We start from the raw sequence: 25,898 nt of genomic DNA, 5'->3' as shown, positions 1-25,898 counted from the left end.
CGTGCAAACGGGGACCGCTCCCACTCTGCCGATGTCCCCTCGCCCCCCAGGGCACACCACCACGTACACACACGACACTGTCACAGCACTCACGAAGCACTCACAAGCTCTCTACGCACACCGCCCTCCTCCCCTCCCCGCGCTTCTGTTGCCATAGCAAGCGTCGCGCCCAGGCGGCTCCCCTCCCCATACCTCCTCTTCCCCACCTCCCCACCCGCCTCCCCCGCCCCGCCCCGGACCTGGCCCCTGCCAGCTTCCCTTCTGATTGGACGAAGCTCCCTCATTATGCTAATCGCTTGCGTTAGGGTCCGGGGCCAGCAGGTGTTGACGTCATCAGGCACTGTGGCAGCGGCAGCTGCGCTGAGGGAGGGAGGGGGGTGGGGGGAGGAGGGAGGAGGGGAGGAGGCGGGGAGGACTAAGAGCGAGCGAGCGACAGAGAGAGAAGAGGAGGAGAGGGGGGCTCGGAGAGAGCACGGGAAGGGAGCTGGGGGAGAGGAAAGGAGCCAGAGAGAGAAAGCGAACACAGCGGGACCCGCCCCCCTTTTCCTCTTGCCCCCCCCGCCCCCCGCAGCGAGGGCAGCAGGACCCGGTGGGCGGGCGTGTGGCCCCCGGGCAGCTGGGGGGGTGGGGGGCGGGGTCGGGGAGGGGGGAGGGGGGACATGGCCGCGGTGCCCAACGGAGTATCGGCGCCGCCAGCCGGCCCCGGCCCCGGCTTCAGCACCACGGACAGCGGCGGCGGCGGCGGCGGTGGTGGCGGTGGTGGCGGCGGCGGCGGGGGCTCGGGCAGGATGACCGGGCTCAGCCCTGGGCACGGCCCCGGCCCCGTGATCCCCATGAAGGACCACGACGCCATCAAGCTGTTTGTGGGGCAGATTCCCCGGAACCTGGACGAGAAGGATCTCAAGCCCCTGTTTGAGGAGTTCGGCAAAATCTACGAGCTGACGGTGCTGAAGGACAGGTTCACGGGTGTGCACAAAGGTGGGCTGCCGAAACGGACCCCGACTCATTCCGGAGCCCCCCACATCAGACCTCCAACCTCCCCCAACTCCAGCTCCCTCACCACCCTGCCCACCCTCCACTCCAGACGCCGGACATCCACCACCCCAAACCCCGAACTTCCCATTCCGTTCCTCGGATCACACCCACTCCAGAACCCGTCCCCCACACTCCGGACGTCCTACACGTGATCCCTCACCCCACTGCCGTTACTGACACCCTGGAAACCCCGTCCCCTTTCTCAGGCCTTGGAGCCCTCGAGGCTCTCCAAATCTTGCCTGCACCCTCCACGCTGGATTCCACAACCCCCAAAAGTCTCTGCTGAATACCCTGTAACCGGGTTCCCTAAATCCAGAAGCCCATACTCAACCTTATTCTAGCACCCCTTTGGATCTTGCCACTCTCTAACCCCGCAGCCTGTTCTCATCTCCGGTCCTAATATCATTACTTAGTATCTTAACCCTTCCTTCCGAATACCCCAAACCCTGTTTGAAATCCAAGTACAAACCATTTCCCCGAATATCTTGAACTTCAATTTGAGACAGTTTCTTTGATTCTCAGACCCCAACTCCAATTCCTTCAGTCCAGGCCCTAAACTTCCTCTTCCAAACAAAACATGAAGATGACAATTTCCAAAACCCAAGGCTCCCACTTTCAGATTGATGGGGCCTAACCTAACTAACCCTTTGCTTCCCAATGCCTTTTTTTTTTCTTTTTTTTTTAAGTTTAAGTTCCAATCCCCTTTCAGGACCCATACATACTCCTGACTGAACCCCCAAAAGCCCTTTGCCCAATGTCCTCAGACTCCAATTTGGAACACTGATCTGTCAACTCCACCCCCTACTGCCTTCTTAATCCCAACTCTATCAACTGTCCCCAACTTCCCTTAAGCCTACTTCACTCACTCATACTTGCTTTTATCTTCTAATCCAGTCCTTGAATGCCTCCCTTATCCCCCCTTCTCTATTCCTCTTGTGCTTTCTTCCCTGCACCCCCCCCTTGCTCCTCCTTCTGCACCTTCTAAATCCTCTTTATCTCTCCCTGATTCTCCCTCTCCCCTCCCCCACTTCCCTCAGAAACTCATCTGGAGGCTGGATTTGGGGCTGGGAAAAGTGGAAGGAGTTAGCCTGAGTGGTTTTGATTGAGAAAGGGGGTGAGCTTAAAGAGAAAGCAGATCGTCTGTGTCTTCAGACACCTGCTCATCTGCTAGTCACACCTAATGCCATTTCCTCTCCCCCCCCCCAACTCCTTTCCTGACCCATCCACAGACTCCTGGGAACTCAGCTGGAATGGGTTGGGAGAGGGGGCTGGGGCTGTCTTGCTGGCCACACCCCTTCATCTGGGTGGGGTATGTGGGAGGGAGGGAGGTGGCTTGTTTACATCCAGGGAAAAAGTCAGCCCAGGGAAGTGACAGGAAACAAGTTCGAGAAGCCAGCGCAACACTGAAACCGAAGAGAGGGCCTAGAATCTGGGAGGCATGTTGTTGGCATCTGCAGCCTTTGAGTTCTGTTGTTATTGTGGGAGGGAACCTATAACACTTCCTAATCATTTTCTTCAGATAACATTTAAAGTGGAAATGTTTTGAGTTATTTTTCTCTGAAAAGCCCAAGAGAAAAGAGGCTAAAGGGTGATAGTTGAGCCAAGAGCAAAGGAATCTTTGATATAGAAGTTGTACCTAAGAGCCCCCTACTCTACACCTTCCCCCTGCTCTATTTAGGCATCTTCTCTTGGGAGGAAAGCTTCCCTTAGTGAGAAGATTCCTGAGAAGTAGCAGTGATTTCAGGACAGAACAGGAAAGGGACATCTCTCACTTTCCTTTCCTCCCAAGGAAGCGACTTCCCCTTTCTGTGCTGCCCTAGGTTCCAAAGAAAAAATAATAATACTGTGCAATAGGACAAACCCCTCCTCATCCAAGCCAAATTCCTTCTAAAAGCCACCATATAGCTATATGACCCTCTGCCTATCTTCCTGTCCATCTATACCTTCTTTCTTCTTTCCCATTCTTCCCCCTTCCCTCCATTCATCCATACTTAACAGTTTTCATCTATCAATCCATTTAATTCTTTCTGCCTATCCATTCCTATTTCCCTCCATCTATCTCTCTGTCTGAGTCTCTTCCATTTGGCTATCTTTCTATCCATTTTTCAATATGCCCAATTATCTTGCTATCTAGCAGTACTTTCAGCTTGTGTTTCTGGCTGACTCACTATATATCTATCTATTGGTCTGCTTCCTTAACTGACTATCTGGCTATCTGTCTTATGAATCCACCTGTCCATATCTGTTTCTCTGTCACAGACACAGACACAGACACACACACACACACACACACACACACACACACACACACACACAGCCTTCTTTTCCAAAAGGGAACTTAATGTCTAGAAGTCCTGATGAAACTTAAATTCAAGAGCTTGCTTCAATCAAAACATAGGAAAAACCCTTTGCTTTTAAAATGTTAAAGGGGGCCATTGAATCTTTTCTGATATCTGAGATAATGATCATGGAGGTAGCTAATACACATTTGATTAGGACTAGGGATTCAAATAGTATTAGACCTAAAGTTCATTGGTCAAGCAGACTAATGTAGGGGAGCTTTGTCTGGGAAGATCTTGCCTGACAGACTCATTCAAAGGGACCTCTTGAAATCCTCATCTTTCAAGAACCAAAACCCTTACTAATTTTCTCTTAGCCCCTGAAGTAAAATGGTTATATAAGGAAAGCATCATGGTATAGCAGAAGAAAGTAACCTAAGAGTGAGGATTTCTGGACTCTGGCATTGGTTTGACCACTCCTTTGCCATATCATCTTGAGTGTGTAACTTCTCTCTCAGTTTTCTCACCTATAAAATAGAAATCATAATCTATTGCCTTTCTTTCTCAGGAAAACTAAGCTTATTAAAGGTAAATTGGGCTTTTACTAATTTTTCATATTTCATATGAAAAGCATTTTGAAGAATGGCAAAAGACTGTGTGAATGTCAGTTATTACTCTTATTAAGAGCTGTGCAGTCTCAGGCACATCTTTTTTTCTTTCTGGACCTCATTTTCTTCATCTGGAAGCTGAAAGTTTAGATGACTTCTAAGGCTCCCAAAGTTTTAAGATTATTTCAATTATTTAACAATTCACTCAACAAACAATACCTACTTCCAGTAAATACCTTTACTTTCAATAAAGGACTTGGCTAAATACCCACAAAGACACAAAATTTAAATAAGATAAGGTTTCTGCCCTCACAAAGTTTATAGTTCTTTAACACAAATGATTATTCAGTAAAATATGTAATTAGTGCATTAGAGAAGTGTAAAACAAAAAAGCCAAACAGTGAAAGTCATTCCTAATCCAGAGAGATCACAGCAATCTTCATGGAGGAGGCAGCTTCGAATTAGATCTTAAAATATGGGTAAGAACCATTAGGAGAAGACAGGAAGAAAGCATATTTGATTCACTTGAAACATCATGAGTAAAACTTGGTGGGCTTGAAAGCACACAGTATGTTCAGTAGCCAGAGTGGGGTCCAATTTGTCTAGAGTACTAAACTGATGTAGGAAAATTTAATAATGAAATGACCAGAAAAATAAGGTGGTGCTGACTGTGGAAGATTTTGTATGTCAGGAAGATTATGAACTTTACCCAAGGCAATGGAGAGCCACTGAAACTTTTTGAACAGAAAACAACACGACCAAATAGATTTATCACTTAGAAATATTATTCTGGCAGCTATATGAAGGATAGATTGTGTAGTAGAGGGAAGAAGACATGTGAGAAATCTATTGTTAACAGTTTGCATGAATGGTAAAAAGGGCCTTTTCTACATAATGACAGTGGGAGGAAGAAGAAAGGATGAATATTTCAAGAGTAGAATCGACAGACTTTGGTAACTGAATAGATATGAGACATGAGACAATGGAAGAATTGAAAACCAAAAGCTTTGATCTTAGGAAATGGGGTAAATAGTGACACACGCAGAAATTTTAAAAATAGGTTTTAGGGGGAAAAACATAAGGTTTTAGACATTTTGAATTAGAGATGCTGGTGGAACATCTGTGTAGAAATGCCTATTAAGGTCTGGGTTTTAGAACTCGAATTTCCAGTATCAGAGTCCTTTATACAGGAAGAGAAGAAGGCCATGGGTAGACCCTTGGAGAATAAGCACATCAAGGGATCCCTGTGCCATTATACCCTGTCTTGAAGAGAAGAAGTAATATTTTGATCTGAAATAGTAAATTGTATTTCTGAAAATCAGAATAATGTCATTTAATATCATCCAATCTGCAAGATCCAGTTTGAGAGTTTCCATTCTCTTCCCCATGATTGAAAAAAGCCAGACATGCTAATGATTTTCCCCTCAATCCTTGGCTGAATGAAATAAATAAGCACAAAAGTCTAAAGATTGTTAAACAAACACCAAGTTAAATTGTTGCTGGTGGTTCATATGTATTTGGCTTGTTTATTAGTTCTGCTCAGAACTGCCCTTATCTCTCACCTCTCACCACTGAGTTCATTCTATTTGAAGTTGACCTGATTGCACTTATTTAGAGTCATTAATACTTAATCATCCAGCAGTTTTAATTGTGCCAATATTAAAAATGCATCCATGTCAATTTAATTCATTAAATATTTAGCTTTTCCTAAAAGGAAGTTGTTTGCTGTTGTTAATATCACTTTAAAAGAGTCAACATGTGACTCCATAGATCATGGAAAAGGGAAAATGGAGCCCACATACTTCAAGTGTCAAGGATGACAGGATCAGGCTATTTTTGAGACAGCATTGAGAAAATGATGTGGCTAAGTTGAACCTGGGAAGAGAAAGTATCTTTGAGGTAACTTCCTAATTCCTTTTCTAAATATTGAGTTCCTTAGTTTGAGCCGCCATTCTTCAGGATAAAATATAGGGAAGCAGATCCAAGAAAGCCAGACCTCACCTGAGAATGCTTGATTGCTATCCTTCCATCTGCCTTTCTCAGAGCCTGCCACAGGATGTCCAGCAGATCTCCAATCCCCAACCTAGACTTCATTTTTCATTGTCAGAAAGATTCTGTCCTATCATGGAAGTAGGAAAAACGCAGTGAGAGGAGGAAAACTTAACCTTATCACCGCTAACTGTTGCAATGCAATTTGATCCCAGAATGAAAATTCTGACGTGTAGTTTCTGGAACAGATCTGGTTAACAGAGCAGAGGCAGTGAAGAAAGTGAGTGAAAACATCTAAAAACAGAACAAAGAGAGATAGATGTGAATGGAGGGCAAGGAGAGAGAATATCAGCACCTGCTCTTTTCACTTCAATGTGAGCAAAACAGAGAGGGAAATGATAGAAATTCTCTAATATCTGTAAACACACAGTATCAAAGATGAACACATACACACACATAGGCACTTACTAAATGCTTGTTGACTGAGAGATATATATGAAATCACAGGTACACAAATATCTTCATATGCAGTCATACAGAGTACAATTGTGCATACACAGCTGAAGAAATATACAATTGAACTTTCTCTTACACATTTTCTCATACACATATGGGAAAGTATGTGTGTGTGGGTGTGGGTGATAAATAAGCATTTATATAATATCTGCTATCCTCCAAGCACTATGCTGAACACTTTTTACAAATACTAAGACTCTAAGACCAACCTTTTAACCACTATCCCATCTAGCTACCCTTAACCTAAAATGGTTTCATAATAAACCTTATTTTTCTTATCTAAAAAAAAATTGGTTTCATAATACCTAGACTTAAAATATTAAAGCAAAAGGTACTTTAAAGATCATCTAATTTAGCCTTCTCATGAGTTAAGGAAACTGAAGTCCAGAGATTGGAAGAGACTAAAAAAACCTATGGATGATAGAGAGGTTTTCTTTGACAAAGAAGTTAATAGCAAGGTCCAAGAAATGTTGACAATTCAATCACCTTTGATTCTATAATCCTATGACTCTTCTCCCCAGTCCGAGTGGACACCTTTCCATTTATCTGACAAAGTCACTTACAGACAAAAATGTAAGTACACTCACATTATCATGAGTAGTTACATACATGTATATCCATCACACACACACACTGCAGAAGTTAGGAAAGGAATTGAAATACCCTAAGAATAAAAAAATAGACCTAGTCAGTCATCCATTCCATGAGAATGGCCAATACAGATTCTCTCCCCCTATTTCTTTACTCATTCACTCCATTCTTTATTTTTTTTTGCTGAGGCTTGCCCAGGGTTATACAGTTAGGAAGTATTAAGTGTCTGAGGCCAGATTTGAACTCACATCCTCCTGACTACAGGGGTAGTACTCTATCCACTATGCCATCTAGCTGCCCCACTCTATTCTTTATAATATGGTTTCCTCGTTATTCTACTGAAACTGCTTTCCTTAATATCACTACTACACTTTAACACTAAATCAAATGGATTTTTTTTGTCCTCATTTTCCTTCCATTCTCTGAAATATTAGGCATTGTAAACTACCCCCTTCTTTTTGACACTTCTCCTCTCCCTGATTTTTGAATACTAAATTATGGTTCTCTTTCTACTTCTCTGATTGCTTCCTCACTTTTTTTTTTTGATGGTTCCATATCCTTCTTTCATCCTTTAAGTATGGTATTCTCCAAGGTAGTGTACAAGAACTTTCTTTTCTCTTTATATTTTGACCATTGCTGATCTACTCCTCCCCCAGGCCTTTAATAATCATCTATATGCTCTTGACACTTAAATCTGTAACTCCAACCTCACCCTCTCAGAGCTCTAATACTGAATTTAAGCCTACTTATAGATATATGGTATATGAAAGTAATGGAATATTATCATTCTATATGAAATATTGAACAGGGTTATTTTAGAAAGACTTGGAAAGATTTACATGAACTGATGCTGAATGAAGCAAGCAGAACTAGGGAAACATAACAGAGCAAAAGCAAAATTGTGAGATGATCAACTATGATAGACTTGGCTCTTCTCAGCAATTCAGTGATCCAAAGCAATCCCAATAAACTTTGGTTGGAAAAAATTCCATCTACGTCCAGAGAGAGAACTATGGAGACTAAATACAGGTCAAAGCATACAATTTTCACTTTTTTTCCCCAGGTTTTTCTGGGTTTTCCTTTTTGCTCTAATTTTTCTTAACCAACATGATTCATATAAAAATATGTAAAAATGAATGTATGTGTATAACTTAAAAAAAAGAAAAGAAACCCCCCAAAAAGCCTATTTATTGGACATCTCTACTTAGATGTCCCACTGACACCTCCAACTTAACACGTCTAAAACTAAATTCATCATTCCCATTTTTAAAAATTGCCTTTCCCCATTTTCTCTATGTTGGTGGTGATGCAATTTCCCTAATCTCTCAAGCTTCAAAGGTATAACCTTGGATTTTTCTTTGATCCTTCAAAGAATCACATAATTTGAATTGAGAGGAATCTCAGTATCCATCCAATTTGACTTATACACGAAAGGAATCTTCATTATGGCATATTTGACAAGTGATGTATCCTCCTCTTTAAAAAAAAAAAATCTTATTTTTTTCAATTATATGTAAAAACTATTTTAAAATTCATTTTTAAATGTTGAATTCCAAATTCTCTCCCTCCCTATTGAGAAGACAAGAATTTGACATAGGTTATATGTTATATAAGTTATAATGAAATATATTTTCATATTAGTTATGTTATAAAAGAAAACAGATTAAAAAAGAAAGGATTTTTTAAAAAATGCTTCATATATTGAATTACTTGCCATTTAGGAGAAAGGATGGGGGGAAGATGGAGAAAATTGGAACACAAGGTTTTTGATGAAAAATTATCCATGCATATGTTTTGGAAATAAAAAGCTTTAATAAAAATGTTTCAATCTGCATTCATATTTCATCAGTTCTTTCTCTGGAAATGGATAACATTTTTCATAATCAGTTTTTCAGAATTGTCTTGGATTATTGTATTACAGAGAATATCTAAATCATTTAAAATCAATTATCATACAATATTGCTGTTACTCTGTACACTGTTCTTCTGGTTCTGCTACTTTACTTTGAATCAATTTATCTAAGCCCTTCAGGTTTTTCTAAGAGCTCATCATTTCTTATTTACAGTTGTATTTTATTGCAATCACATAATCATAACTTATTCAGCCATTCCTGATCTGATAGGTATCCCTTCAGTTTCTAATTCTTTGCCGCCATGAAAAAAGTTGCTATAAATACTTTTGCACACATAAAATCCTTTCCCTTTAAAAAAAAAAAAAAATCTCTTTAGGATATAGATCTACTAGTAGTTTTGCTGGCTCAAGGATATGCATGGTTTTATAGCTCTTTGGGCATAGTTCCAAATTGCTCTCCAGAATGATTGGATCAATTCACAACTCCATTAACAATATTTTAGTGTCCTAATTTTCCCACATCACCTCCAACATTTATCATTTTTCTTTTCTGCCATATTAGCCCATTTGATAGGCATAATGTCGTACTTCCAAGTTGTTTTAATTTATATTTCTCTAATCAATAGTAATTTAGAACATTTTTTCATATGATTACAGATAGCTTTAATTTCTTCATATGAAAATTTTTGACCATCAGTTTCGGAATGATTTGTATTCTTATAATGTTGACTCCATTTTCTATATATTTGAGGGTTAAGAACATTATCAGAGAAACTTGCTGTAATTTTTTTCATAATTATGATTACTGTGTAGTTCTCCTCAACCTATTTCCTCTCATTTATCCTTCTCTCTCTCTCCTTTTATCCTTTCCCTCCTCAGAAGTGTTTTGCTTCTATTTCCCTCCCAATCTGCCCTCTCTTCTATTAGCTCTGTCCTCTTTCTCCTATGCCTTTCCTCTCCTACTTCCATATAGGGTAAGAGAGATTTTTATTCCCAATTGAGTATGTATATCCTCTTTGAGAGTAAGAGTCAAGCCTTGTCTGCCACAACCCTTCTTTTTTCACTTTATTATAAAAGTTATTTCATGCTTTTTTATGAGACAATTTATACCATTTTACCTCTTCCTTTCCTCTTATTTCACTGCATTCCTCTTTCTTACCCCTTAATTTTGTTTTTTTTGTAGATATCATTCCATCATAGCCAACTCAGACCTCTGTCCTCTGTCCATGTATATTCCTTCTAATTGCTCCAATAATGAGAACGTTCTTAGGAGTTATAGGTATCATCTTCCCATAAAACAATGCAAACACTTTGACTTTATTGAATCTCTTATAATTTCTCTTTTCTCTTTACTTTTTTATGTTTCTCTTGTCATGTATTTGAAAGTCATATTTTCTGTTCAGCTCTGGTCTTTTCCTCAGAAATACTTGAATGTTTTCTATTTCATTAAATATCTATTTTTCCCCTGGGTAAAATTTTGCTGGGTAGGGGACTCTTGCTTGTAATCCTAGATCCTTTGTCCTCTGGAAGAGCTTATTCCAAGTCTTTCAGTCCTTTAATGGAGAAGCTGGTAAATCTTATGTGGTCCTGACTGTAGCTCCACAATATTTGAATTGTTTCTTTCTGACTGCTTACAATATTTTTTGACCTGGAAATTATGGAATTGGGTTAAAATATTTCTGAGATATTTCATTTGAGGTCTTTCAGATGATTGGTGGATTCTTTTAATTTCCATTTTATCTTCTGGTTCTAGGATATCAGGGCAGTTTTCATGATTATTTCTTAAAATGTGATGTCTAGGATCTTTTAAAAATCATGGTTTTCAAATAGTTCAGTAATTCTTTTTTCCCCCGAGGCAATTGAGGTTAAGTGACTTGCCCAGGGTCTCACAGCTAGGAAGTATTGTTGGAGATCTGATTTGAACTCAGGTCCTCCTGACTTCAGGGCTGGTGCTCTATCCACTGTGCTACTTAGCTGCCCCAGTTCAGTAATTCTTAAATTATTTCTTCTTGATCTATTTTCCAAGTTTTTTCTGTTTTTTCATTCTTTTGATTTTGTTTCACTGTTTCTAAGTGTCCCGTGGAAACATTACCTTCCGCTTGCCCAATTCTAATTTTTAAGAAATTATTTTCTTCAATTAGCTTTTGTATTTCCTTTTCCATTTGACCAATTCTACTTTTTAAGGACTTGTCTTAATCAGTGAATTTTTGTTCCTCTTTTACTTTTTAGCTTTTTCTGTTTTCAGTATTTTTTGTAACTACTTTACCAAATCATTGACTCTTTTTTATGATTTTCTTACATTACTCTTACTTATTTTCCCAATTTTTCCTCTACCTCTCTGATTTTTAAAAAAGCTTTCTGGGCTCTTCTAGGAATTTGGGGGAGACAGGTCTGAGACCAATTCACATTTTTCTTTGAGGCTTTGGGTGTTTCTGCTTTGAGTTTGTTGTATTATGCTGAATTTATGTTTTGATCTTCCATGTAACTTTCTATTATCTAGCCATTTATTTTTGTGGTTTTCTCATTTCCCCAGGCCATTGTTTTTACTTTATGTTAAATCTGGATTCTGCTCCTGAGGTGAAGAGGATGTCAGGTTTTTCGTGCTGCTGTTTTCAGAGTTAGTCAGGGGCATTTATAAATTTTCAGTTCTTCTAAGGTTGTTTGCTTTAAGAAGAAGTGTGGTCACTGCTCTCCTGGACTGTGCTCTGGTCTGTAAATGACTACAAGCATTCTTTTCTATTCTGAAACTATGATTAGGGTTCCTATTCTCCTATGTCTGCACATCCTAGTGTGCTATTATTACTACTTGATTAACATTCATAATGCACCATTATAATTATGTATCATTCTTCTATTCACAAACCATTAGTGACTTCCTATTATCTACAGAACAAAATATGAAGTTTTAACTCTTGGCATTCAAGGCTTTCCACAATATGGGTTCAATCTGCATATCCAGTGTTTTACTATTCTCTTTAACATGTTCTGTGTTCTAGTCAAAATTGATTACTCTTCTTCCCCAAACTCTATTCTTTCCCTTTATCTCTTTAGCCTTTTTCATGCTGTTTAACATACATAGAACTGATCCCAAATCAATTTTCATCTGTTACAAGTCCTTGCAACTTAGACATCACCTCCCCAATGAAGTTTACCCATAATTATTTGCCTCCTCCAGATCCATTAGGTTGCATACCAAGGGCAGAACACATATCAAATCTATCTGTAGAGTCTAGCAAAATATTTTGTGTATGATGTTTACACATGTATAATCCATATCAGATTGCTTACCATCTCAGAGAGAGGGGAGGGAATTAAGAGAGGGAAAGAATTTGGAACTCAAATTTTAAAATAAAATAATGTTGAAAATTATTTATACATGTAATTAGAAGAAAAATAAAATGCTATTTTAAAAATATGTGTATGATAGGTACTTATGCATTCAGTCAACAAACATTTATAAAGCACTTATTATATGCCAACACTAAAGACTCAAAGAAAGACAAAATAAATTCAAATGATGATATAAATAGTTCTGCATTAGGAAGTTTAATCAAGAGAGGCAACCTGAAATGAAGAATAAAGTGCTGGTCTTAGCATCAAGAAGACCTACATTCAAGTTCCACTTCTGAAATATATTGACTATGTGACTAAACAAATCTCTTAAACTCTCAGTGCTCCAAAATTTTAAAAGAACTAAGTTAAGGAGAAGATGTTAGTCTGTGTTAGTAGAGAAGTTCATCAAGCCCTCTGTACTCCAAATAAATCAAAAACCTGATTAATTTTTAGGTGCCTTCTGAATGTAGAGTAAAATGGGAAAATGCTTAAATCCTTTTCACAGATATGAGAAGGTTGAGTCCCTTATTACAAGTAGTCTTTTGGACATTGTGAATTGAATATCTTAAAAGCATCTCAAATTCACCATGTGCAAAACAGAACTCATTATTTTTTAAAAAATTTATATTCAGTTTATTTCAGTTTTATTTTTTTCTTTTTCCCATCACCTCAATAAAGAAAGAAATAAACTCATATCAAATATGAATAGTCAAGCAGGAGAACAGCCTTCTATATTGGTTATGTTTCAAAAATGTGTGTTTTATTCTGTATATTGAGTCCATTGCAGCTCTGTTAGAAGGGTGGGTAGCATACTTCATCTTGGACTATGAGAAGTCATTGTGTTCATAACAGAGTTTCTAAGTCTTTCAAAGTCATTCATTTTATGAACTTGCTTTATTACAAATTTTTCTTCTGGATCTGTTCACTTCAATCTTTTCAGGTTTTTCTAAAACCCTTTTTTTAACTGTTTCTTATAGTGCAATAACATCCCCTTATGTTCATGTGCTATAATTTGTTTAGCTATTGACAAAAAAAAATCTTCTTAACCATCAGGTCTTTACCATCACAAAAGGACCACTATAAATATTTATATATATATATGGCTCCTTTTTCTCTTACTTTGATCTCTCTGGCAGTATAGACCTAGTAATGTTTATTTTGGGTGGAGAATATGCAAAATTTAGTACCTTCAGGGGCACAATTCCAAATTGCTTTCCAAAATGGCTGGACCAATTCACAGATCTGTTGATGTACTTATTCCCCCACCCCCACCCCCAGTTCCTCAAACATTTGGCAATTTTCATTTTTGGCCAACTTTGTTAATCTAATGAGTTCAAGATAGAAATTTAATGTTGCTTTGGTTTACATTTATTAGTGATTTGGAGCTTTTTTTTTTTTCCTCACATAGCTTTTGATAATTTGGATTTCTTTCCTTGAAAACTGACTTTATATCTCTTCATCATAAATCATCAATTAAGAGATATATGTTATTCTTATAAATTTGAATCAGTTCTTTATTTATCTTAGAAATGAGAACGTTATCAGATAAAATTACTACAAAGATTCTTTTCCTCAGTTACCTTTTTATCTTATAACCTTAACTGTTAGGTTTTTGTGGGGGAAAAAAAACAACTATAATTTTATAATAATTTTTTTTTTATTTTCTGTGATTCTGTCTCTCATTTCATTACAAACGTTTCCCCATTCATATATTCAAAAATCAATTGTTTCTCTACTCTTCTAATTTGTTTGTGATGTGTTATTTTATATCTACTTCATAAATCCGATGAAGCTAACAAAACAAAAATTAACATGTTCATAGCTACAATGTTTGCAAGTCAACTTTTAGGATATTCCTCAATTACTATGACAGCAGTATATGGTATAAAATGATCTAAACCTAATTTCTGTCAGATTGTTTTAGGATTTTCCTAAGTTTTTGCCCATTAGTGAAGCTAGAATTCATTATCTTTCTCTTCAAACCCTCCTCTATTCCCAATTTTTCTATTACTGTCTGGTACTATCATCCTACAGTCACTTGCACCCTCAGTCTTAACTCCTAACTATCATTCTATATATCTAATGTTTTAACAATAATAAAAATAATAATCACTAGCATTTAAAGTTTATAAACTACTTTACAAATATTATCTCATTTTATCATTACAACAATCCTCTGAGGTAGATTTTTGCAAGCTTATTTTCCAACCTGGTTAATATTCTTAATGTACCATTATAATTATATCAATTCTCAAACCTCAATAATTTCTTATTGCCTATTGAATAAAATATAAAGCCCTAACTCTGGCATTCAAGGCCTTCCACAATTTAGTTCCAATCTACCTGTCGAGGCTTTTTACTATTCTCTTTCACAAATTCTGTATTCAGTCCAAGTAGACTATTCACCATCCCTCATCCTCATCCTGCCCTTTCTCATTTCTTTAGCTTTGTTCATATTCTCTCTCATACACAGAACTGATCCAGGCCCAGTTTTTACCTGTTAAAGTCCCTCCTTTCCTTTAAGACCCAACTCACATGCCACCTGTTCCTTGATGCTTAGCTTGATGCACATCACACATAAAAATGATTTTACATTTTCCAAAGACTTGCCCAGGGAGGGTCACACAACTAGGAAGGGTTTGAGGCAGGATTTGAACAAAGGTCTTTTCTGATCCCAGATAGGGATCTAGTGCATCACCTAGCTGCCTCAAGTTTTCTTTAGTGTTGTCAAATCTTGGTTTGTTTCCTACTTTCATTACATATGTTCCCTTCTCTCCATTCATATAACAACCTAATCCAATATAAGGCTTTATTTCACATGTCCCTAATGCCTATTCAAATATCCTCCTAATTGTATTCCCTGCCTTAATTCTCCCACATCTTCACATCCTCTAGCTGCCCAAATGATTTTTCTAAAGCATAGGTTTAACCTTGTTACTTCCTCCTCCCATACTCACTAAGCTTCAGTGGCTCCTCAATATCCCCAGGATGGAATAAAAAGTCCTCAGTTTGATATTTTAAGCCCTTCAAAGTCTTCCTACTTTGAATCTTTTTGCACTTTGTTCCCTTCCATCCCCTTGATGATCTGGCCTACTGGAAGCTCTCTGTCTCCCAACTCCATGCTTTTCACTAAGCTGTGCCTCATGCCAGTTCCCCTCCTTTCTCATCTCCACCTCTCAGCTTCCCTATCTTTCTTGAAGACCCATTTCAAATTCCATCTTCTACCGAAGACTTTTTCTTACCCCATTTCTATTTCTTCTAGTGTCTTACCTCAATATATCTTTGTATTTATTTTGTATGTATATAAGTATTTATACATGGTCTCCCACATTAAGATGTGAGCTTCTTAAGAGTAGATGCATTGTTTTTGCCTCTCATTTTATCCTCAGACAAGGTTTGGTGTAATAGCTTAATAAATGCTTGTTGATTAATTAACCTGGCAGATAAGCCTTAGAGTGCCTACTTCTGGACACTAATTTGTTTCAGGAAAAGAAAGAATAGGGACAGGAGGAAGTAAAAGGAAATTAAGAGTAAATGGAAGTGAGCTTAGGAGACAATTATCTATATTCTTTCTGGAGACAATTATCTATATTCTTTCTCAGAAAAGTAATCATTCTTTTGCCAGTGGAAATCTCAGACTGGAGATTTCCTCAACCATAGTTTCAGAGGTTTATCTAGCCAACCTCCACCTTCCTCTTTCTATTGTTTTTCCATCAGCATCCCCTTTTGCTCTCCCTAGTCTTCCCTTCCCCTTACTTAATTCCCACCCTTGGGAATCAAGTGTGATAATGGAGTTGGATCATCATTAAAAGAATCTCAGAAGACACAAAAATGGAACAATTATTAGGAAGGCAATGATGTGTTATGGAGGATTCATAGACATGAAAATGAAGCTTTAATAGCAATAGAGTGAGTGGCCCAGGAACCAGGGGGATTTCAGCAAATTTCAAGATTTATGTATAAGTGTATTGGTGAGAGAGCAAGCATAATGATCCTTCTGGGGTCCATCATCACAGAACTTCCAGATGTCCAACTTTCCTCTTCAAAATCTCTACGTTCAGCTTCTTGCACTGCAAGTATTGGAAGAAAAGGGGAGGTATGGAGGAATAGGGTAAGGCAGATTCTATGATGGGACTGGCTACCTGAGTAAACCCCCTAGTCTAAGAAGTAGGAGACAAAGAGACTGGCAGTAGGAGAGGCTACTGGAGAAAAGAGAGAGAGGAAATAAAACTTAGTTTTAGAAATTAACTTGACAAACCTTGTGATCTTCAATAAAATATGTCATAAAAGAGAGAGAGACCTGGTAATCAGGAGTTGGTGTTAGGGGCACTAATAGTTCTGGGTTATTTAACCCCTATTTGAATATCTATGTTTGTGAAGGTGCTGGGTATACATATAATGAATATGCACATTTATAAATGTGTTGTAGCAGGGTCAAGATATGAGAGGAAAGGGTGGGTTTTGAAGTGGAAGAACTGGACACAACTGATATCCTTAGGATGGTACCTGGAGATTCAATTCAATTTAACAAGCACTTATTAAGTGCCTTCTATGTGTCAGGTTTTATGGTAGGTATAGGGATACAGGAACAAAAGTGAAAGGAAGAAGAAGCACTTGAAATGATCCTTGAAAGAAGTTAAGTCTAAGAGGCAGAGGTGAAGTGAGAGAGCATTCTGAACTTAAGGGTATGGAGACAGGAAACAGAAGTAGGTCAGTTTGACGTGGAATGTTGAGTGCACAAGAAAGAGCAATGTGAGACAAATGAAGGACCAATCACTGTAATATCTTAAGTGGATATGCAGCATCAAGGAAGGCTTTCTAAAGTAGGTGGCCTTTTGTTTAAGAGACATAACATTTAGTGACAGTGCCTCCAACTGCTAGAGGAAGCTGATTAGATTGAATGTATTCATATGTCCTGGAGGGTCAGATCTCCTCTGTTGTGAGATAGAAGTATTGAAGACAAATGTGACTCTACAAGCCTAGGAAGATAATGAACTAGGGTTTTCACAGAGGCATCTGTGGGAAGGGAGGTGGGGGGAGGGGAAACACTATGTTCCCTGACATGTTCCATCCTTTCCTCCACAGGCTGTGCCTTCCTCACATACTGCGCCCGAGACTCAGCCCTCAAAGCCCAAAGTGCACTGCATGAGCAAAAGACCCTGCCAGGGGTAAGTCATAAATAATTTTGGATTGGGAGAGGGAAGTAAAGAGTCAAAGAGGCAATTACTTGAGGGTAGAAATGTCCCCATCCTTGAACTCTTGGGTGTAGATGATGCATGAGCCTTGAGAAGACTCAGTACTTGTTCTGAGTCAAGATGGAGATGAAAGGCAGGGTAATGGGAAAGGATATGTTGGTCTCTTCTGAGAATCTGGAGATGGTGTGTGTGCTTGGCTTTCATTCTTCAGATCAGGAGTTCTTTACCTTTTTTGTATTATGAAACCTTTTTAGCAATTTGGTAAAGCCTATAGATTCCATCTCATAATGACAAATGTATACCATAAAATGCATAGAATTACAAGGAAAGGAAAGGAAACCAATTATTCTGAAATACAGTTATCAACAATAATTTTAAATACTTCTTTTACCCCAAGTTAGGAAACTCTACATCAGAGATTTCTCAGACCTAGTGGCCTAAATATTGTTTCCAGGATTTGATCTCTGTTTATAAAATAAAAAATCAAATACATTCTGATTTCCTGGTGATAAAACAGCAGCTGGGGTAAGAAGGATGGGAGATGGGAAGAGAAAAAGTGAAGTAGAAAGGATGAAGGTTGATATTTGTTTACTTTGGCTTGGGAGTAGGAAGGAGGAGAGAGGACTTTCAGAATCTTAGGGCTTAGATCCAAAATGTTATGTTCCCTTGGAAGAATCACCTGGTGGGTAGATGTGCAGATCTGATTGGGGCCTTAGAATTTGCTCAAATGAGAGCTTCCCTGGATATATTCCCCATACTACCAACTTTGTTTGGCACCCCATCACAATTTGCTCCTCCAGTGAAAGTGAATGTCCCTTTGCCACAGTCTGAAGAATGATGGATGCCTTCTTTGTGGAAGGCAGTGCTTGTGTGTTTTATTAGTGATAATTTCGTCAACCATGAACATACATTAAACAAAATACAGAGAATGGCCCAGGTTTCAGGTAGCAGGGAAATAATGTTCCTCATCACCAAATTAGGCATCTCATTTGTGGAGATCAGGAAACTGCACTGATTCACACTTAAAGATAACTGGAAGAAGGAGAAGAATCATGGAATCAAGATCTAGTGCTGGAAAGTACCTTAGAGATGCTTCTAAATTCTTCATTTGAAATATTAAGAAACCAAACCTCAGAGAGTTAAAGTGACTTACCTACAGTCACACAAATAAAAAGTGGCAGAGCTTTGATCATCAGTCTAGAAGTAAGAGAAACCTCAGAGCCCATCATTTTACATCTGGAGAAACTAAATTTGAATCTATGTCCTCTTGCCTCCGATCTTACATCCTTTCTATTATACTAGGGATAAGTGTAGAAAACTAATGAGTCTGGGATAAGAATATTCCCTTCAAGTAGGGGTGCTAATTGAATACTAGATTCCAGGAAGTCTGGCTCTAGCTCCATGAAACATTCATGTGCCCGAGTTGCTGATGCTAAGTTCAAGAATTTATATTCCTGTCTTCTCCCTAATATGTGCCTTCTCTCTCAGATGATGTTTCCTCCAGAATGAATTTTATCATTTATTTGTTTGTTAATTGTGTCCCCAGCCATGGGCTAGCCACTGATGGGGAAACCCAGAAGAGAAGATGTGATCCACTTCTTTAGGGGGCTCTTGTCAGAAAAACAAAACATACATATAATTAAGGTTCAGCAAAAATTTGTTAAGTGTCAGACGCTATCTGTATGACATTGCTTGAGCCACTTAACTCATGACCTCAGTTTCCTTAACAACAAAATAAAAGAATTGGACTAGATTACCTCTAATTTTCATTCTACCTCAAAGTAGATAATTCTATGATTCTTCAGCAATTTAAACAGTAATATTGTAGGAAGTCAGAACAAAAAGAGGTCAATGTAACCTAGAGTAGGGGAGGTTGCTTCCAAGAAGAATTTATAGGAACTAGATGGAAAGGACATTTCAAGTTTATTAAGTATCATGAAGAAAAATGCAGAGAGGCTCATGAGAATATAATGAATGGATTAGCCAAACTGGAATAAAAGGTGTTGTATAAGAGAAGTGTAAGAAATAAGGTTTGAAAGTTGTTCAAATTCTAGAATGGAAAGGAACTTAGAAAGCATCTAATCTAAATTTCTAGTTTTAATAATTAAAAAACTCAGATCTAGAGAGGTAAAATATTTTAAATAGATTTATCTTACCTTATCTTGTTAGGGTTCATTCCTCCCTGTACTTGTGGAAGCCTTGAATGTCAGGCTAAGAATTTGGACTTTGCTTAAAAGGGAACAAAAAAGAATCTTCATCACAGAACTGACCTGACATAGAGAAGATAGGCATTCATGTGATCTGTGAGAAGTGCAGTGATGCTCAAAACCATTCCTGGCTCTGATCCTGAGACTACCCTAGTATCATAGATTCAGAACAAGAAGGAATCTTAGAGGTCATATAGTCCAACCTCCTCATTTTAGAAATGAGAAAACCTTAAAAAGGTAAGGGACTTAGCCAAGATCACACAAATGGCAAGATGCAGAATCAGGATTCGAACCTGACTCTGTATCTGTTATTCTTTGCATTGTCACATGATTGGACACTTGGTGATACCAGCATAAACTATAGCTTCGTTTCATCTATAGGGACCCCAGGATGGGATTGGAGAAGTGTGGTTCTGGCTGGGCAACAGAAAACTTTAATGATTAATAAAGCAACAAAGAACCCATGGATTTAGGGTTAGGAAGGGATGTCCATTGCAAAGTAATCACTCCCAATGAATGAAGATATAGGCAGAGGGGAGGGGTCCAGTAGTGAGAACTAACTTTCTTTTAAGATTCCTTACTTTCACCACTATCTATTGTGTTAGGAACTTGATCTTTTGCCAAAAGCAATTTTTACTGTATCCTGAAGCTCCAAGAAAATGGATCCTATACAGGAAGCAGTTAATGTTGATTTGGGGGCAACTTGGCATGCAGTAATGGAAAGAGCCAAGAAGTTGATGTTAAAAGACTTTTTTTGAGCCTTAGCTCTGCTCTGAGCAGCTTTATGACCTTAGGGAAATCACAGCCAAGGACTCAATTTCCTAATCTAGAACTTAGATGAACTCTAAAGCATTTAAGTTGTCTTCTAGTTCTAATATTCATGATTTGGGGAGGCATGAGAGGAGGGGTCAACTTGATAGATGCATCCTTATGATTCTCCTTTTCAAGATCATAATTAACATATGTCAGCACTCTCACAATCTGAACTGAGGTACTTTCAGCTAGGGCTAAGACCTTAAAGTCAGTAGTTTCAATGAATATTTATTGTCTACCTTTAAATTTTTTAGTCTAAAGTTTGTCACTTTCCAGTATCCACCAAGAAACTTAGACCTGGAGTCCTAAGTGCAACAGAAGCTTTTATCTTTGTATCTAAAGTACCAAAATTTATCTCAAAAACACAAGGAAACAGAATCTGGCTGAGTCTACCTTAAAAGACACCATCTCCCCAATAAAGCTATGCAGACCTGAAGGCCTCTGTTCTCCAGGGCCAAAATGTAGCATTGATTCCCTCTGGGTTCCACTCTACTTGGATTTATCTGGGTTTCAACCTTCTGAGCTTAACAAAGTGAAAATAAATATTTAATTATTCTCCTAAATAAAAATCGATGGCTCTGCCGGCCTGCAGAGTAAATGGTGTGGGCTATCAATCTTTCCCAAGCTTGGCCAGAGGAAAGGCATGGGAACAGGCAGAAACTGTACTAAGCCATGCCCTAGGAAATCAAAAATTAAACGTGGGGAGGAAGGAAGGAGGGAAGCACCTGATCCCTGAGAAGACCCCTAGCCCAAGGCATTTCTCCAGCTATTGTCATTGCCAATCTTATATATACCCTTCAGATTTAACTTCATTTGGAAGGTGACATCATGAACTATCTATATTCATTAGCTTACAGACTTTGAACATGTTGAAGACACTTTAGGGCAATGGATGGGAAAAGATACGTGAATCTGAGGGACATATGTGTTGCTAGTATGAGAGATAGTGTATGTGTATATATATATATATATATATATATATATATATATACACACACACACACACACACACACACACACAAGTGTTGGTGAAGAGATGATGTTTTAAATAGATGGGTAAGAGAATGACTGAAATGTACAGATGCCTATATAGAAGTCTATAGGTAGTATGGACTTCCCATTACTTTCATAGCAATGTCTCCTAGGTGAAGAGGAGGGAAGCAGGCAGGCCAGTTTGATATTCAGGGACTACTTTACCTCAACCAGGGCCTACCTTCCTGAATTCAGAGCAGTCTTTCCTCCAGAGTCAGAAGCATGTCATCCCTTTGCCTTCTCTTTCTGGCTGTTCACCTGTGACCTGAGATAACCTTGGGCAGCTCAACTAACTTAGCTAGGGGATGCTTGATTGTCAGCTTTTGCTATTTGACAGACATAGCTGCTGAGGCTCAAAGCTGGGATTTCTGGAGCATGAGAATTCACAGTTCTCAGAGACACTGAGTCCAGATGGACCATGGACCCTTTTGCTCTTTGTACTTTGTGTTCATGATAGCAGTCAGTCAGTGACACAAGATCATCAGATCAAACTCTACTCCATATCACCAGAAGCTATATAGTTTTAGCGGGCCAAGCCCTTAGCAGAAAAGGATCAAGAAAACATTCCCAGAAAGTTTTATCCTCTACTCCCAATGACCTAAAAATCCCCCAAATTTAAACTCCTTGTCACATAACCAAGATATTTTCTACCCTAACAACACATTTCTGTAATATCTTTTACACAAAAGTTTCCTCTACTATAGTGCAACCAACTCAAATTAAGCAGCATCACTGGGGATCCTATGAATATCATTCAGATCTGGCTTCTACCCACCAGGAAGATGGCAGGGGAAAAATGTGAATGTAATCTTTGGCTGCATAAAGAAAGGTATAGTGTCCAGGACTAGAGAAATGATAATCCTGTTCACTTCTAAGACATATTTTGGGAAGTAAAAAAAAGCAGCCAGGAAGTTAAAATGTTTTAAGATTATATCAATAGAAGTCTTTCTTTGTAGGGATTGAAGGGGGATTAGAAAGGAAGAATAATTGTCATCTGCAAATATTTGATTGGAAGAAGGATTAGATTTGTTCTATCTGGTCCCAGAAAACAGAACTAGACACAATGGGAGAGTTAGAAGAGGTGAATTTAGGTTTTGTGTAAGAAAAAACTGCCTAATAATTTGAACTCTCATGAAGTAGAATGGGCTGCTCCAAAATGTCATCAATTCCCCCAAACTGGACATCACTGAGCAATGACTAGATGACTAGATAAGAATTTTTGTAGAAATAATTCTTTCTCAGAAATAGGTTGGACTAGTCTCTGAACTTCCTTTCTACTCTATGATTCTGTCTGTAGTGAAAACTTGAGAAGATAAAAAGGAGAAGGGAGGTCTTTAGAAAAGCTATAGTTTATAAGGAAACTGAATGTAAATCAACACTTGTTATGTTCATTTGCTTTTTCTGTTTGTTTGTTTGTTTTAACTCTCCCATGGTTTTTCTCTTTTGCTCTGATTTTCTTCTCCCAACATGATTCATAAAGCAATGTGTATTAAAAATAAATAAATTTACTAGAAAATAAAAAAAGCTATAGTTTAGCTGAAAATAGAGAATAGAAAGAGTTATTAGAGAACTATTTAAGGTAATATATGCCATCTCATATTCTGAGAATCATCAAAGAATAGAAAAGAAAAAATGGAATATAGAAGAATTTTTAATAGACATGACACTTGACCTGAATATTGAAAGATTTTGATGGTGAAAAGGGAGATGGAAATTTCAGAAAGGGGAAATAGTAAAGACAGAAAAGTAGTAATTGAGCATGGTGAGTTCATGGAAAAATTAAATGACCAGCTTCCTGGGAGTACAGGATATCTTTTAGGCCCAGCTTCTTAAACTGTGATTTGTAAACTCATATAGGGTCTCATAACTGAATGTGAGTTAGTCACAAAATGATTTATTATCAGTAAATTTTTTATTTCTATGCCTATTTTATAAACCTATGTACATATGTATGAGGTCACATAAAATTTTCTCAGGCAAAAATATCTCAAGATTGTATCAAGAGAAGTCTTGGGGGGGGGGTAGGGAATTGAGGAAAGGAACATAATGATTATTTGCAAGTATTTGATTGGACGTAGGCTTAGGCTTAAACTTGTTCTGCCTGGCCCCAAAGAACAGATCACAAGTGAAAAAAAGTTTAAGAAGTCCTAAGAGTTAGAGAGTAATGGGAGAGCAGATAGGATAGTTAAGTGCTAAATGTAAAAAGTCTTGAAAGTTAGTCTGAGTCAAGGTAGATTCTTATGTATTAAAAGTTCAGCATTCTAAATTTTTCTTCCTTCATCCCTACAAACTTTTAAAATACTTCTCTCATTCTTCCCAGTCTTAGAGAATAAGATGACCCTGCTTATTCTCAAAGCTAACCCTCTATCTTATGACCTTAATCTGATCCTTTCATCTCCTCCATGACTTTGTTCCATTAATCATTTCCCTCTCTGTCAAACAGCATCATTTCTTCCTCTCTACTAATTTCTTCTCTTCAATTCAAAAACATGGTATGGTCTCCACCATCCTTAAAAAAATCAAAACAAAAGTAATTGACTCTGCTTCTCCCAAGATCTAGGATCATATTTCTCTCTCTCTCTCTCTCTCTCTCTCTCTCTCTTTCTATCTCTCTCTCTCTGTCTCTCTCTCTTTCTCTGTCTCTCTCTCTCTCTCTGTCTTTGTCTCTCTCTCTCTCTCTCTCTCTCTCTCTCTCTCTCTCTCTCTCTCTCTCTCTTTACTACTAAACTTACAAAAAAATTCTGTTAATGTCCTCTTCATCCAGTCACTTCTCATTCTTCTTTCTTATTTTTATCTCCAGATATCTCCTGGATAGGAGACTTTTTTAAAATCAGCTTCCTTAATCTCTCTGAAACATTTGATACTTTGGATGACTCTTCTCCATCCTTCTTTATATTCTTCTTTTCCTTGGCTTCTAGTGCACTACACTGTACTCTCATGAATCTTCTCCAATTTCCCTGATGACTCTGCTGCTTCTCTATCTTGCTCCTAAAAGGTGAATTCCCTCAAAAAATATCCTCAAATTCTTTACCCTCTTTTCCTCTGGGATCTTTCCACTTCCGATCAAAACTATTTCCATGCTTTCATTGATCACTTACATACAAATTAATTCTAAATATTTATCCCCAGCATCTCAGAGGTTCAGTCACAGATTTCAAACTTCTACTTAATTATCCCTACTTGGACGTCTTTTTGGCACCTCAAACTCAGCATATCTAAAACAAAACTCATATTTTCCCTCCTTAGCCTATTGATATCACCACTATTCTCTTAAGTATCTCAGATTTATGACCTTACAGGCAACACATCTAATTAGTTTCCAGGTGTTGTCATTTCTACCACCCTAATATATCTCCCCAAAAATCCCCCTAGAATAGTGTATTTGAAGTCATAATGAGCCTTAGAATCCTTAGACCAACTTCCTGAACATTGCATTATCTTTTCTAAAGCATTCCTTGAAAGGTAGTCATTGGGGGCAGCTAGGTGGCACAGTGGATAGAGCACCAGCCCTGAATTCAGGAGGACCCGAGTTCAAATCTGGTCTCAGACACTTAACTCCTAGCTGTGTGGCCGTGGGCAAGCCACTTAACCCCAGCCTCAGAAAAAAGAAAAAAAAAAAAAAAAAAAAAAAAAGGTAGTCATCTCTTCTTGAGCACTTTCATTTTAGGGAAGCTCATCACTTTATGAAGTAACCTTTCCCTTAATGTGGACAATTTTTAACTATCAGAAAATGTGTGTGAGTGTGTGTGTGGCAGCAGTGAGTCAAGAGAGGGGGGAACTGGGGTTTGTGTGTAAGAGAGGATATCTGGATTTCCTTTTTTGCTTTTCCACTCACCTTTCTGAGTCTTCCTTTCTCCTTTTGCTAATGTCTTGAATCCCTGGGAATTATCCTGTCACCATTAGATATATCCCATTCATGAGTCTTTTGGCTAGGCAATAGAAAAACTAATTGTCTGCTTGGGGTGTCTCCTTTGATAAAGACAGGAAAATAGAGAAAGAAGTTAGCTAAGCAAAGCCTTGGAAAACACTGATGGGGAGTTTAACCAGCTCTTAATGAAGTGAGGATGCCTGCCAGGAAGAAATCATTTAAAAAGTAAAATGAAATCGAAGAGCATCTGTACTGAATGGTAGGTCATAATAATAATTCATATTTATATAGTACTTTATGGTTGCAAAGCATTGTACACACATTTTCTCATTTGATTCTCACAAAACCCTGTAAGAATAATGCAATTATTATTACCCCCATTTTACAGATGAAGTTGCCCAAGATTGCATACCAAATGAGTGGCAAAGCTTAGAGTCAAACCTAGATCTGTAGTGTACCAGAACTCTCACTCCATGCCAGGATTTCTACTATACCAGGAGTGTGCTGAAACCAGTGCTTTACATTCAAGTTCACTAGGGCTTTCTGGTGAATGCTGAAAATTTAATGATTAAATGATTCC

At 38.3% G+C, this 25,898-nt stretch overlaps 1 protein-coding gene across 27 annotated transcripts in view; it reads left to right on the top strand.

Moving 5' to 3' along the window:
- Positions 1-458: 458 nt before the first annotated feature.
- The window catches only part of CELF6 (CUGBP Elav-like family member 6), a 98,958-nt gene continuing 73,518 nt past the window's right edge, over positions 459-25,898 (top strand). For 17 of the 27 annotated variants that reach the window (XR_012487113.1, XM_074296205.1, XM_074296203.1 and 14 more), the window contains exons 1-2: positions 459-978; positions 17,289-17,371. Coding sequence is in view for 26 of the 27 variants with exons in the window: in XM_074296205.1 (XP_074152306.1) it covers positions 660-978; positions 17,289-17,371 (402 nt within the window). In the remaining variant the exon portion in view is untranslated. The remainder of the gene's footprint in view (positions 979-17,288; positions 17,372-25,898) is intronic. The other 10 variants (XM_074296227.1, XM_074296225.1, XM_074296224.1 and 7 more) reach the window with 2 other exon arrangements.

Source organism: Sminthopsis crassicaudata, chromosome 2, assembly GCF_048593235.1.
Source record: "Sminthopsis crassicaudata isolate SCR6 chromosome 2, ASM4859323v1, whole genome shotgun sequence".
Classification (NCBI taxonomy): Eukaryota; Metazoa; Chordata; class Mammalia; order Dasyuromorphia; family Dasyuridae; genus Sminthopsis; species Sminthopsis crassicaudata.
The sequence above is the reverse complement of the archived record's forward strand: the minus strand, read 5'-3'. Positions and strand labels throughout refer to the sequence as shown.